Source organism: Bos grunniens, chromosome 7 (assembly GCF_055505025.1).
Source record: "Bos grunniens cultivar Pamir isolate PY7600 chromosome 7, Bosgru_T2T1.0, whole genome shotgun sequence".
NCBI lineage: Eukaryota > Metazoa > Chordata > Mammalia > Artiodactyla > Bovidae > Bos > Bos grunniens.
Window position 1 is genome coordinate 93,312,696 of NC_141171.1, and position 14,805 is coordinate 93,327,500.

General features: G+C 32.3%; 1 protein-coding gene across 22 annotated transcripts in view; it reads right to left on the reverse strand.

Annotated features, from left to right (window-relative positions):
• ARB2A (ARB2 cotranscriptional regulator A) overlaps positions 1-14,805 on the reverse strand; it is a 419,837-nt gene that overhangs the window by 222,097 nt on the left and 182,935 nt on the right. For all 22 annotated transcript variants that reach the window (XM_086413098.1, XM_086413086.1, XM_086413091.1 and 19 more), the window contains one exon: positions 6,544-6,762. In XM_086413098.1, the coding sequence (XP_086269224.1) occupies positions 6,544-6,762 (219 nt within the window). The remainder of the gene's footprint in view (positions 1-6,543; positions 6,763-14,805) is intronic.

Consider the following 14,805-nt stretch of genomic DNA (forward strand, 5'->3'; position numbering starts at 1 on the left):
TATGGAAATTTTCTCTGTAATTAGATTTGATCACAGCTTTTCTTTTACATGAAAACCTCAGAATGAAGAAACTAAGGTATGCTTCATTGCACACAGAATCATTATATTTTAATACTGCTGTATTGAGTTCTTAAAAAACTCAAATAGTAATAGTAATGGTCTACCTCAGGAACGATTCATTCCTGTTTGCTTTCTGCCATGTTAAGGCACACTGGCTGTTTGGAGGAAAGGTAAAAATTCGTTGCAGGGGTTAATATACTGCTGCTGCTGCCAAGTCGCTTCAGTCGTGTTCGACTCTGTGCGACCCCATGGACTGCAGCCTACCAGGCTTCTCCGTCCATGGGATTCTCCAGGCAAGAACACTGGAGTGGGTTGCCATTTCCTTCTCCAGTTAATATACTAGGAAGTCTAAATTTAGCCACAGGTCTAAGCCTAGTTTTCTAGCTGAACTACATCAATTAGCAAAACTGATGTTTTGATCTCCCTTTATCTGATTCCTATGTTGTCGTGCTCACTAGGTTTCAAACCCAGGAGGATAACATAGAGGGATGATTTTTGGTACCAGGTTCCAAAAGTTGCAAGGGGATCTTGAAATTACATTGTATCTCTATCGATTCTCAACTTGAGAGAAGACAGGATGTTATTTATTGGCCCGGAAGTCCCCAGACTATCTCTGTGCCAGATACTACATTCACTTTACATATATTATCATTCCATTTTTCAGACAAAAAACTGAGACATAAGGAAGTTAACTTATCTGAAGTGACACTATATTAAGTGGAAGAGCTGAGATTCAAGCTCAGGTCTATAAGACTCTGCACTTTTAATCTCATCTCCACGCTCTCTTTCTGCAAAGGGGATGATTCTGAATGTTATTCAGACACTAAAAATAGGAAATAAAAGAGCTATTATCACAATCTGCACTTGGTGACTACAGGTTTTAAGTTTACCTGGAAAACGTCGATGTCCTAGAATATAGAAAATGTTTAAAAAATACATTCTTATGTTGATAATTAAGTTACTAGCTAAGTCTATGCACTTTTCTTTCTAGTTATATTTTTAAAGGTTTTGGGCTAAAGGGGAAAAAAGGAAGAAAGAAAAAGGCAATGTGATTGGTGTATTCAGTTTCTGAGGAAAGCAATATTCAGTATGAACAGCAGCAGCCCCTGGTGGTCTAAGGGGAAAAACTAGTGTATCTATAATTATGGGTGTTGAAATATGTTTTTAAAAAGAATTTATGTACATATTTAGCCATTTGACTCAGTTCTCAACCCAACACATTAAAAAACAGATGCTTTAAAAAACGATCTGTTGGCAAGATGCTTGTTAAAATTTTATCAGTTGAAATATTAAAATTCATTATGAATTAATTAACACATTATATAAAAATAAAATGTTTTTGTTTCATCGTTTTACAAAGTACTACAACCAGTGGTGATTAACACTGAGAATTTTGTGTCTTGAAATGTGTTGCTCAAAAAGAAACTAAATTTATAGGATTACCACTAAATTGATGACATTTTCTGTCTTCACTCTTGAATTCAGTTGGCAGATGTTTTCGAGAACAAAAAATTCCATCTTATTACAAAACATATTAAGCAGGTTTTCCTGCCAGGCATGTCTGACATGATGTTTATTGCCTAGACCAAATCAATCCCCTTAATAAGCCATAATATATGCCAGAAAGTACATTATTTCGTAGTTAAGGAAAGTTGCCACATGAAAGACTAAGTACTCTGATCGCTCAAGCTCTGTCCTAACGCATCAGAAATGTGCTGCATAACCCAACAGTCAATCCTGTCTGTTTATATTCATTTAGTAAGTAAAATAAAACTGTATTTTGCTAATCTTAAAGTTTTAGGCCTGGATTCTACTTTATTTCTGCTGGTGTATACTAGATATTTGCAAAAAGTTCAAAGGAGATTTTGGCTATTTACTACATGCCAGAGGAAGAAAAATCAAATACTTGAATATTCCAGGAAAATAGAATGGTTTCAGAGGTTAAACCATCATTGATTGTAATAATGAGTTGAATGTGGTTGCTAAATCACTGCACAGAAGTGACTCCAGTGGCATTTACACAGAAAAGAGGTACAGAGAGAAGAAAGGATATGAATTAGCCTTCACCAATATTTTGGATATAGCCCAACTTAGAACATCAAAAACATGTTTTCTGAAAAGAAAGTTTCAGTTTATCAGAGCTGGCTGTTTCTGAACAATTGCAAAAATTCACATATATGCTGAAAAAAAAAATCAGTCAGACAACTAGACACCAAATATCTTGCCTGTTGAGGAGTAAGTTTTTTGATGGATGTCAACAAGCAATCAATCCATAAATATTTGAGTATCTTTAATGTGTAAAGTCAGGCTCTGCCAAGATTCCTATTTTCTAAATGTCTCCTCCACATTTGGATTTTTCCTTCTGTGGCCACGTGATCTTCTTCCCCCCTCCATTTCTAATATATATGTTTTTAATGTTCTGGGTCTAATCCCTCTATTTTACTTCCTCTCACTACAGCCCACAACTAAGTTTCCTAAAGTAGAGATATTCAAGCAATTCCAAGCCAGTATTACATAGATCAGCATCAAATCACTTTTGCCTATACTCCACCTACATACTCTAAAGTTCTTTTAAGCATCTTCTTCCTTAGTCTAAATACTTGTCCTCTTAGGCTCCAGTTTGATACCAGAATACCCCTCGTTCCTATGCTGCAGATCACATTACCCACGTATATATAGACTAAGGCCTAATCTTTCTGCTTTGGGCTCCTTCCAGGAGATTGGATCCTAGAGCATAGATTTAGCATGGGTTCCTGACTTTATGATAGTATGCACTGTACTGTTCTAACAACTGACTCCTATTTGCGTATTCAAAAGGATTGATATGCAATTTCAAAGTGTATAAAGCATGCTTAAAGGAGTGCAGGGCTATAGTGGAAAGGCATGAAACATAAATTGGTAATAATATGAGACAAAATGTAACAGACAGCTCAAGACAGAACACGATAAATTCCATGTACGTTAACTAATCAGAACTCCCAACAGTCTTAGTAAGGAGAGGTCACTGATGTCAGCTGGGCACTACAACATGGATAGAATTTGGACTAAGGGAAGGAACAGAAAGCAAAGTTACAGATCCCATAAAGCACAAATTGTATACAGAGAAGAGCAAACACAGAGCCTGGCTGTACTCTTATGAACAAGTGTATAAAACAAAAATAGCAAAAGGTTGGCAAAAAAAAAATTCCATTTTTATCCATCATTTCAGCACCATGATGATATAGTTAAAAAAAGAAAAGTCCATAACTTACTTTTAAATATTGGGATGAAAATGTATAGATCAATCAAGATATCAAATAAATAATTACAAACTGATTTTTTATCATTGGTTTTTGGAATGTCTTCTCAATTACCGGACTGGGTAGGGGACTAACAATGTAATTTTTCTTCACTTTCGTTTGTTTGAATGTTTCCTTACAGAAAATCAAGTAGTATACTTTAACAATGCAGGATGCATTGGAAAAAGCAGTAGTAGTTTGGGATTTTAATCCTGGCCTTACCATCTTATCTATCAAATAAAAATTTATTATTCTGGCTCTGTTCTACGTTCTGGATTATAGCAGTGAAGAAAACAGACTGAGTCCTTGTGCCATGGACTTTAAATTAAGAGCTATGTGACCTTGGGAAATTTACTAAGTACTGACTCTCAGTCTCCTCATCTGCAAATGCGATTAATATTATTGATCATATTAAAAGATAGTGGTTGAAATATATTTCAACATCACTATTTATTTAATAATATATACTAATGTAAATTGTTTATAGATATTTAATAGTGTCTATTAAATGATAACTGGTCAAAAATATATATAACCATCAAATATAATTTACTATATCATACATAATCATCAAATATAGTTTACTACATCATATCATGCTTTTATAATAAGTGGCTTACTTTTCATATTTCAGATACATATTTTATTCTCAACCAGTTAGAACAATGTGGTAAAGAAGAAAGACAGCAAGAATCTACAGCAACTAGAAGCCCTGGTTTTATTTAATACTTAGTTCCATCACTTACTAGCTATGTGATCCAAGACAAAAATGTACCATCTATCCATCAGTTTCTGTAACTTTAAAGTAACAGTGAACTTATCTGATTTACCTAGCTTATGGGATTATTCCAAAAAATAAATTATTTCAACATGTAAATGGCTAAGAAGCATATAAATAAAACAATTTATCCCTATCACATACACGCTCTGTGTCTGAAAATTACACATACTTGTTATTTGGAGATATGTAAAAGGAAAGGAGATACTTCTAGAGTGGATCAAAATTAATACGAATTAAGCAACCTAACACAAAATGAACCACTATTTGCTTTACCACTACAGGTTCATGCCTTACTATCTAGAAGTATGTTTGAAGAGTGTCAGGTTAGCTCTGGTGTTTTGCCCAGTCCTGTAAGGTTTTAAGAGAAAGGATGTTTATTAAGAAAAATAACGTTTCATAACTATCAGGTATAAAGATGTGTTGTTTAGATGAGCCAATTTTTGTCTTTCAGTGCTTTCAATGAAAACCTAGCCTGATGAGTGAAATGGGATGAGACAAGAAAGAGGCAAAAAGACATAATAAGAAGTAAAAATAGCAGGAGCATGAAAGAGATAAAAGAATTAAAGAAAAAAGACAAAGGAAAGATAAAGATCTTAATGAAACAACATAAAGATTTTTTCCCCTTGGTGTAATAAAGTAGATATAGGAATAAACAAAAGAAATAAAAAAAAGAATAAAGAAAATGCACACACACAAGAGAACAAAAGAACAAACCCAAAGTGACAGTGACATGATAAAGAGAAATCAGAAAAGAAATAAAACGCAAAACGACAAATGTCAGAACAGATGCTTTAATCTGTACTTATCATGGGCAAATAAAAGAAACGATTTAAGAAGTAAAAACTTAATACACAAAATCACGTTTGTTTTCATTTTATACAGGAAACTGAATATTACTCATGACTTGGATATTTTAAAAACTTATACAGTTCATTTTTAGACTCCAGATATCAGGGGTGATTTTTTAAAAACTCTGTCTTAAGATGGTAGTTGATCAACTGGATCATATTAATCAGGAAACTCAGGACAATTGATCGAGAAGAGGTGACATCAGGACCCTGATGCAGTCATGTGGAAGAAAGGAGGTAATGCAATATAACTCCATAGAATGAGCATGATACTTATGAATTCCAAATCTAATCATTGCTTTTGTTTTTCAAGCAATATATTAAATAGTGAGATGCCTCTCAGAAATTTCTATAATCTGCCTAACTTTTGCTTGACTCACTGTATGATAGATATGCTTCAGGTATTCTTGGTCTGGATACATATTTTTGGCTTTTGAGAATTTATATGCTGCATAACTCTAACTTACTCATCTGACTGACCTATAATCAAATGTCTAGAATGTTTGGAGTACAATTCCCCGAACTAAAGCGATAATGCCATGGAACTAGAAGTAAAACTTTAAAAGTAACTTAGAATGCTACATATTTTGTCTTGAATGTGGTATGAAATACTTTATCAATGAGCTTTTAAAGTAAATGGAAAAATAGCTCAAGTTGAATAATTTGAAACTTTACTACTATCTCACAGTATAATTTCTAGAATGTTAAATTGTCTGCATTTAAATGTTCTGAATTGCTCAATTTTGAAAAATGTATCACTTTACTATTTTACGTATCCAGTAGCATTTTTGACATACTTTACTATTCAATTATATTCTGAGCACTCATAATAAAGGCTTTGAAAACTGCATGAATCTGTCACAAACACACACATAAATATATATATATATATCACGCTCAGTGTGTATATCAAGCAGAATGTGTCAAAGGGCAAATAAAACAGTTTGTGCCCCCCACAGAATTAGAACTCCTTGGGCAGCACTGCTATAACGATCCCATGCTGCTAGCATTACAAAGTGCAAAGGTTCACTGGATAAGAAAAGAGCAGAGGGCCGAGTTCCCTCATTACACTATCCCTAAACTATTCCAGCTTAAATATTTATTAAGATATTAATTACTCTTCCTCCCTCCATCAGCCTTCAGAAGTTAAACTGAGACACTGTGGATGGAGGTGGCTCGAAGGAAAACAATGCATTAAAACTATTACCACCCAAGATGAGGACTGTTTTGTACAGTGCATTATTAATTGCTTTCTGCACTTTAAATAAAATATCACACTGAAATAAGAACGATGTGATTTGTTACTTTGAACAGAAAACAGAAAACGTTTCAGTCAAATAATACCTTTGGGAAATAAATCTTTAAAACTTTAAAAACTGATACTTTCTTTTAAAAAATGAAATAATTTATAGAAAATAAATTTTAAAGGCTTCTTTCATAAAGGATGCAACACGGCTTAGAACAGGTCTGAACACATAGAATATTTTCAATAAATATTAGCTGTTGTGGTGGTTTGAAAAAAGAAAAAAAGACAAGGAAATAATGAAGGATAGTAATGATCTTGCTCACTACTTACTCTGATATATAACTGCATCATTTCTTTTTCTCTTTGGGGGTTACGATACTTCTCATAGAAATCACGTCGCTTCTTTGTTTCTTTAGAGACTTTATCTTTTCTTTCGCGTTTTTCTGCTGGTTCATCTGAACTATCAGAAGATGATTGGACAGGTATCTTCGGCTTTTCGACTTCAATATAGTTTTCATTGGGATTCAGTACTATGACTCCATATCCTTCCTGTTTTTAAAACAAAAAAGGCAGCATAATTTAATCTTAAAAATCATTTCAATTCATAAAAAAGTTCTTAAAATCTCATACTTAAGTGACTTAACATAGTTACATATTCACTAAAAATTCCTTTAAAACGGATTATAGTTTTACTTTCTCCAACAGAAAAGTGATTTCAAATTATTTGCCTGTATTATGTGTGTAAATAAGCATAGATTGTCTTTAAGATCAAAAAGATATAACTATAACATATTAAAAATATAAAGTTTAAATTTATAAAAAGTACTTCAGATTTCCCAGAACTCCAAACGTGACCTAAATAAATTATCAAATAACAAGTACACTTTCAAAACACATTAATATTTATAATATATATTTTGAGAAAATAACCTCTTTGAAATTGAAGTTTACAATTCCAACCATATTTTCCTGGATTTTTGTTTCTTTACAATTGCACTTTAATGGGTATTTTTTATTTGTTTGAACTTAAAAAAGAATAAGCAATCAGTAATGAGTAAACTGTCTACAGATTTACATATCTCTATTATCAGGAACACAGAATGTCTACAAATACATATTGGATTTTTTTCACTTCTTCTTTCAGGAAGGCACACAAATCACAAAACAGAATAAACTAATGTCTTACTATAATGTATGGAAACAACTTTTTCATCTTGAAATTTCTTTTATTTTTCAGTTACCATAAAAACTCTCTTTATTAACAACTAGTACCAGGAAACAAGTTTCAAAGTTTAAAATATAGTTTATTGAGCTAGTAAATCTTTTTAAAAGTTTTTAAATGTGTTTTCCTGTCTGACTTAATTCTAGCAAGGCAAACGTTTCTCTGGTTATAATTAAGGAAACTTTTGGCATTTATATTATAACTGATGGAATAATCTAACCATGAAAAAATAGAGAAGGATAAACAATTACCACTAACAAGTAACACAAATTTTTGAAGCTATTTATATCTTGTCTTTTCTATTCAATTCTGTACTGTGGGTATCCCAATTTCATCTATTAAAATCTTGTAAGGTCATACTTAAAACATATGTTATGTTTAAAAAATAAGAGCTATCAAAAACAAAATATAAAAATTCTCATCCTTACAAAAAACAGAAGTATATACTTTTCCAAAAACAATAACTGTAGAATCTATGTCAGGTTTAAATTTTAACCGTTTTTTGCCAAACCAAACACAAGATAATTTTTAAAAACTGAGAGCAGTAAACTCAGCCAATATTAGTATAGACTCAATTATCCTTATTTTTAAATATACGAAATTGCTACACATCGTTGGCTTTTTAAAAAAATTGATTTCACAAACTACTTAGAAACTTCATTGGAATTGTTTCAATCCCCACCCCAATCAGTTGATATTATTGTTTAAAACCACAATATGGTTTGGAGATTGTCAAGATCGCTGAAGTTTTTACTTTAGTGATAAGGTAACTAAGATATAGCTGTCTTACATATATGAAAACTATAATACATATACCAAACTGATTAATAACTTAATACATATTCCTCAATATGTATTTAAATAAATCTTTAGATAAATATCTCATTCATGAAGGGCTTATAAAATACTGATGCATTTTTCAATTTAAATGTTCTTCAACAAAGCACAAGACAAGGTTTCTTAGCTTTTTTTTTTAAGTTTCTTAGCCGGTAAGTCAAAGTTTTACCAACAAAAGATATTTTATTTGGTTCTGCTTTATTCTAATCTGTATAGCTATTCAACAGTCTTGTAATTCATTGTGATCACTGTCAGGTAGACATATTGTCACTTGGTGATTTTCTACAGTTGGACACACTTGACTAGTTATTAAAATCACATTTGAAGGAAGTTCCTACCCCTCTTCCTTGTGCCTCTTACAACTTTTCACGCCCTTCTCAAATTTCAGCTATAACTTCTCCTCCCACCAAAAGTAAGTTAAAGAACACTGTTGCACTCTGCTAAACAGGGTGAAATAGAGGCATTCAATACACTGTCTCTGGTGTAAGGCACAGTCAAAAAAGGTCACCATAGGCCAAAAAGAAAATTGCCTCCTTACTAGATTCTGTACCATGAGTAAGTGGTCTCCTGTCATGCTCCTTCCCTGCCTTCTCTGAGTGAATTGAACTTTAAACACACACACACACAGACTCTCATACTTACACGTGTTAGGGTTAGCAAGACCCAAATAGAACCTTGGAATTCTTAAGAGTTGAAAATAGTGGTATATTACATTTTAATGATAACATGAAAAATTACAAACTCAGGGTAACAAAGTAGGACTTTAATAAATTGATAGAACATGAACATCATCTTTGCACAATGAATAAACTCTAAATAAAGGCAAATTCTTTAGACGAAATTTACAGTCACCAAAATGAGAAAACTATTACCCTAGTTTAATCATTAGAAATAATATTTTAATAATGCCATTTTTATTGGAACAGAGGTTTTCACTTCAATTTTTGGAAATCATAGATTGAGAAATTATTGTACCTCCTTAATTTTAAATGAACTCTGAAATGTGATGTGTCCCATCTAAAGTACAAAAACCAGAAACATAAATCATCAAAGTAGTAGTATTTATCTAAGTTATTGATTATGTAACTGAAAATTACATGACTCATTTGTCCAATTTTATGAAGACACAATGTCAATTTTTCACCAAGGCATCGACAGATGAAAAATGATTCTATTTTTAAATCACAACTATATAAATCAATTAAAGAATTTGTATCATATTGATTTCAACAATGAATGTTTCTCTTTAAACATTTGATTTATTCAGAAACTATTTTATCATTTAGATATTTCATACTGCCAATTAATGGAATAACAATCAAGAAATATTCAGGAACGTTTTCTGTGGAAAGAGCTAATTTTAATAAATGTCTTTGCTGCAAATTCAATTACCATTCTGCAAAAAACTTACATTTTTCAATTAAAATTTGCCTGACAATTAATGCAATATTCACAGAGACCATTCATAACCATTTTATGGGCAGGAGAAAGCTGAAGCAACAAAATAAAGTTAACTATCCCATGCAAAGATATGTAGTAAAACTTTATCTTTTTGCCTTTTTCTATGTCACATATATTGCCAAAAAAATCCTATTGCATAATAAAGCTACAAAGATTTTTACCATATCAACATTAATATATATAAACTAAGGAGTCAAATTAAATAGTCAAAGTAAACAAAGCAGACAACATACCAGTCATTAAATTTAACTGGTTTAAATAGAATGATACCAATTTATATCAGAATAAATACCCTTTAAAAAATTAATTCTTTCTATTCCTAGTAACTCAGTCAGTACACACAGAAATAAGTAAGAGATCCTAGTTTAACTTAGCAAATGTACCCATAAAGTTTTAAAAAACTATAAAATTAGGCATCAAGTATAATATCATAAAGAATTGTGCAATGCCAATACAAAGGAGATCCCCAGAATTAATGCTTAGAACACAAAAGATTGTATACTGAGGTATTTTAATTTAATTATTCCTTAAGCATGTTAAATTTATCCTAAGATGAAAAGCTAGGTTATTTCAAATGTACATGGAAAGTTCTGTTATCTTTACCAAGATAAAGTGATCAAACTGATTATCTAACATTCTACAACTAAATAAATAAAACTTCTGGCATCTTTTGTAATGATTCACCCAAATCAATTCCAATATTCAACATTTCAAGAGACAAAGCATACATAAAGTTGTTAATTAACTCTTATGTTTGATTGCACAGTCTAGCAGAAGATCATGGTGATCAAGAGGACAGACATTGGTAAAAGTAAGCTTTATCTCTTTAATTTACCTCATCCTATTTTCTACTCTTTTGGAGTTATAACTATAGTTTCATTATCAAATCTGTGGTTTATAAGGTATAAACCATGGGATCTTAATAAGAAACTCTCAAAATTTTATTGCTAGCCATAGCATTTTATTCAGCACAAGTGCTTGCTGTGACTTAAACAGAATACACAGGCCTCCGGGCCTTCTTTACTTTGAAGTCTATAGATGTACTTACTAATAAATAATAATTCATTTATCATTCAATCAACAAATGATGGCTTAGGTCAGAGGTCTAGAATAGACAGGTGATGCCAAACACAAAGAACCAAAGAGGAAATCTTGCTTAAGAAATTAAATCACTACAGAGATGCACTTACAGAGAAGATTCTACAAATAGATAAAATCTTAAAATGCCTGGCCAGAAATGGAATGTACTTTTGACCCCAATGAAACCATGCTAAAACTGAAGATTTATCTAAGTTAATTTGCGTATTAATTACCAATTATAAGGAAAACAAAAAATAGGAACAAATTCTACATTTTTTTCAAGTCTGTTGTGGTTGGCTAAATAAAAAATCATCTGAAAAGTACTCAGCTCTACATATTAATCTGCCAATACTGCAAAGCCACATGCGACCAAAGAGGTCAGGGGCCAGGGTAGAATCCTTTGACCTACAGAACTGTCTGGTTTGGTCTTCAGGCAAGGCTCCTTAAGAGATCATTTTACACAGATTTATCAATCATATTTTTCAAGTTCAGCATTCTATCTGCTTGGTTTGAAAGAAGATAGGTGCTCATTCTCAAGGGAAATGAAACCCAAAGTGTTTTTATCTATAAACTGTATCAACCCATGGTTAAAATGGACAAACCAATGTCCATTCATCTTTTCTGAAAGATGTATGTCGTGTTTATTCTCATCTTTTTCACAAGAAGGTATGTATATGTCACTGTTGCAACATCCTAGGTGCAAACAGAGATGAGGTCATGACAACCAATCAGAAGTCACTAGTGAAGCGTTAAAGTAAACATAGCTGTTGGAGCTGTAGCGCTGCTTGAAAAATGCCCCCTCCATTATTTCAGCAATTTTCTCAAGACGTGACCTGGGACTGAAATGCCTGAAATGTCACTTGACTCCGTTTTGTGCTTCTTCCCAATTGCATTTACGTAACAGCACCATGCTAATATTTTGTAAAATGTTTGTCATGGCCATGCTTTGACTTGCAGCTTCCTAAATTCTAACGCTGTGTCCCATGGTATAAAAATATCATAATGTGAACCAACATAGATTATCCCAATAAGTTTCCAACTTCAAATAGCTCATCAAGTTAGTCAGTAAAAGAAAACATACCACAAAAAGTTTTCAGAGGACCACCTGTTGTCTATTATTTTTACATAGCACTTACTCATAAATCATAACACAGGGTAATTAATCAAGCTGTCAAAGAGAAGGTCAAAGGTTATATGGTAGAGTCAGAAGGTCATGCATGGGCTGATAGAGGTCAGGGTCACACTGCATTCCTCATTATCAAGTTGGGATGAGAGACGGCCCAAGCAAACAAAAGTGAAAGCAGATGGAGAAGTGAGTGGATAAAAAAAAAAAAGAAAGAAAATTTCACAAACAAAAAGAAAAGTGAAAGAAGACTGTCAGCTGCCTTCAACTGGAGAATAGAAGAGAAAAGAAATACACTGAAATGTGCTCAAAGGAGCTCAAGAACATAAAGAAACTACAGTTTTATTAATTAAATAAGTTGAATATAACTTTTCTTGGCCATTGTATTAGTGCATACTAATAAATATTAGAAAAATATATGTTTGCCATCTCTATACCTTCCCTAGCTAGTGTGCCCGGATAAACTAAGATAAAGGCAGAGTTCCAAGGACAAAGTGCAATTATAAAAAACAACTTATTATAAGGTTTTTTTTTCCCTTTAATATTGTTTCAGTGTTGCAACATAGATGAAAATAGTTTTAAGCCATAGATATCCACAAACAACAAATGCATCATAAAAGTCCTTTTGAATAACAAAACGGGTATAAAATATTCTATTATTACGCTGGCCTGAATTAGATGCAGAATACTGTGCAAAATTAGCTGTCACCCTTTGCTCAAAATCTTTGTTAATCTCATTTTGAATGTTTGCAGCTTTATCAACACATGCATCAATGTCAGCTCCTTGGTTACTGAACCGCTGTAGTTGGAAGAAGATATAATTAAAATGTTTTGGCACAGAAAAGGTGAAATTGTATCTTCCCTTGTTCCCTTAGGAGTCTGTAAAACATGAAGGATATATTGACAAACACACACCCTTGTCTCTGGTTCTGACATCAGGTCATCTGAGTGTTATTTATTTTAAAACATTCACTTTGCACTTACATTATCACCTACTCTGTTTCTAACTTTTCCTAGGCTTTAGAACATTATGCTGCTTAAATATCACAAATATCTCTTCTAACAATCCATATCTTATTTATCAAAGCATTCCATATATGTACAACAGAATCATAAAAAACACATTCATTATAAAGGACAGAATATCACTTAATACTATAGCATTATGAAATATTTTATTTTTTGCTTCTCATTCTCATAAAAAGACACAAACATATACCCACACGTGTATATATTAAACTATGTAACAAGTTACAACTGTTGCCTGGTCAGTGACAGATCAAAATTCCTAAGTGGATACAGAGTATCCTATGGACACACAGCCTTTATTACAGGTCACCAAGAAGACTTGGATGGACAAATTTACCTTATGAAACATACCGTTCCACATGCTAGCTATGCCTTTTTGGTTTAAAGTTCTAAATGTTCTCCTAACTTCTTATTACCATTATAAAACTGTAAACATTGTAGCTATAGACGGTAGGCACATGGTCTTTCAAAATATCACTCTGATTCAATCATATACAATACAAATAATATACATCAAGTTTTTATGTTACTCTTAAAACCTGCTTAAGAACTATGCTACATAAATCATTTTATCTTAAAATATGTCACCTTTCTCTTTTATCCTCGCAATTAAAAGATCATATCCAATTTTTTCTTTTTTCAAGAACATATCAGTGCTCTGCCTGTGGTTCCAGAGTCTGCTTGCAAGCATGAGAACATAATGAAAGATTCCAACTATTCACCGGGTCAATCATTCATTAAACATTGATTTCATACAGTTATTTAATAAGCAGCTACTATTTACCAAGCACTGTTCTAGGTACAGTGCTATTCTTATGGATCACCTTTCATTTTAAAGTATCGCCACTCAGAAGAAAATTCCAAATCACAATTAAGTACAAATTCCTAAAACATCTACATGAAGCCATTTTATACTCAAGAGGAAGAGGAGTATGAAAAGAAAAAGAAAAAATTATTATAAAATATTTCTAAAACCAATCTAGCTAGACTTTCAAGCATGAATAATCATAAATGCTAAGCTATGTTTGTGGTCTGTGTTACAAGTATTATTTAGACTTACTCCATCACAAGGAAAATGCACCACTCAGGAAGGTGTGCGTAGTGTGTGTGCACATGCACGCTCCATATACATTCAGATATTTTAACAAGTGAAATAATTTCATTATCTAGGGAAAAGCTTCTAAAAACATCTATGTCCTAACAAACAGGTGCAAGTGAGTACAGCTATGAATTCCCCTTCCCACAGTGACCTATGTCAGAAGATCTTCTCATACTTCTTCTGCTAAATAATTTAATTACTTATGAGTTATGGTTTCTTTGTAACCTTTTAAATGACTAACTCATTAAAATGCAAAAATATGCAAAACATGATGTCACCAGGTCAAACAGCTGTGTTGGTAAAATTATGGCTGTGAATGTCCCCAAGAACATGAAAATATTAATAATTTATATTGCTCATTAGATGGCAAAAACTCTTTAAACAGATTTAGAGACAGATTAATTTTATAATCACAAAATGCTACTCTACCTCATGGTAACATATCTTTGTACCATCTGTGACCCTTTGGTATACATAAAACATATAAAAATTCATAATGGCTTAAAGGTTTTGCATTATAATATGCATGTTCAGGGAAAAAAATGTCATAAGAGCCTGAAATACAGAGGTAAAGAGCTTTGTTTTGAAAAATATAACCACAACAAATTGCCAACTTGAATCACAATTTTCCTTCAAAGAGACAGGGTACAATAACAGCAAATAAGTTATAGTATGAGACAGTCAACAAGTCATACCCTGCAAACCAACAGGATGAGATAACTGTCTTCCACTGTGTAAAAA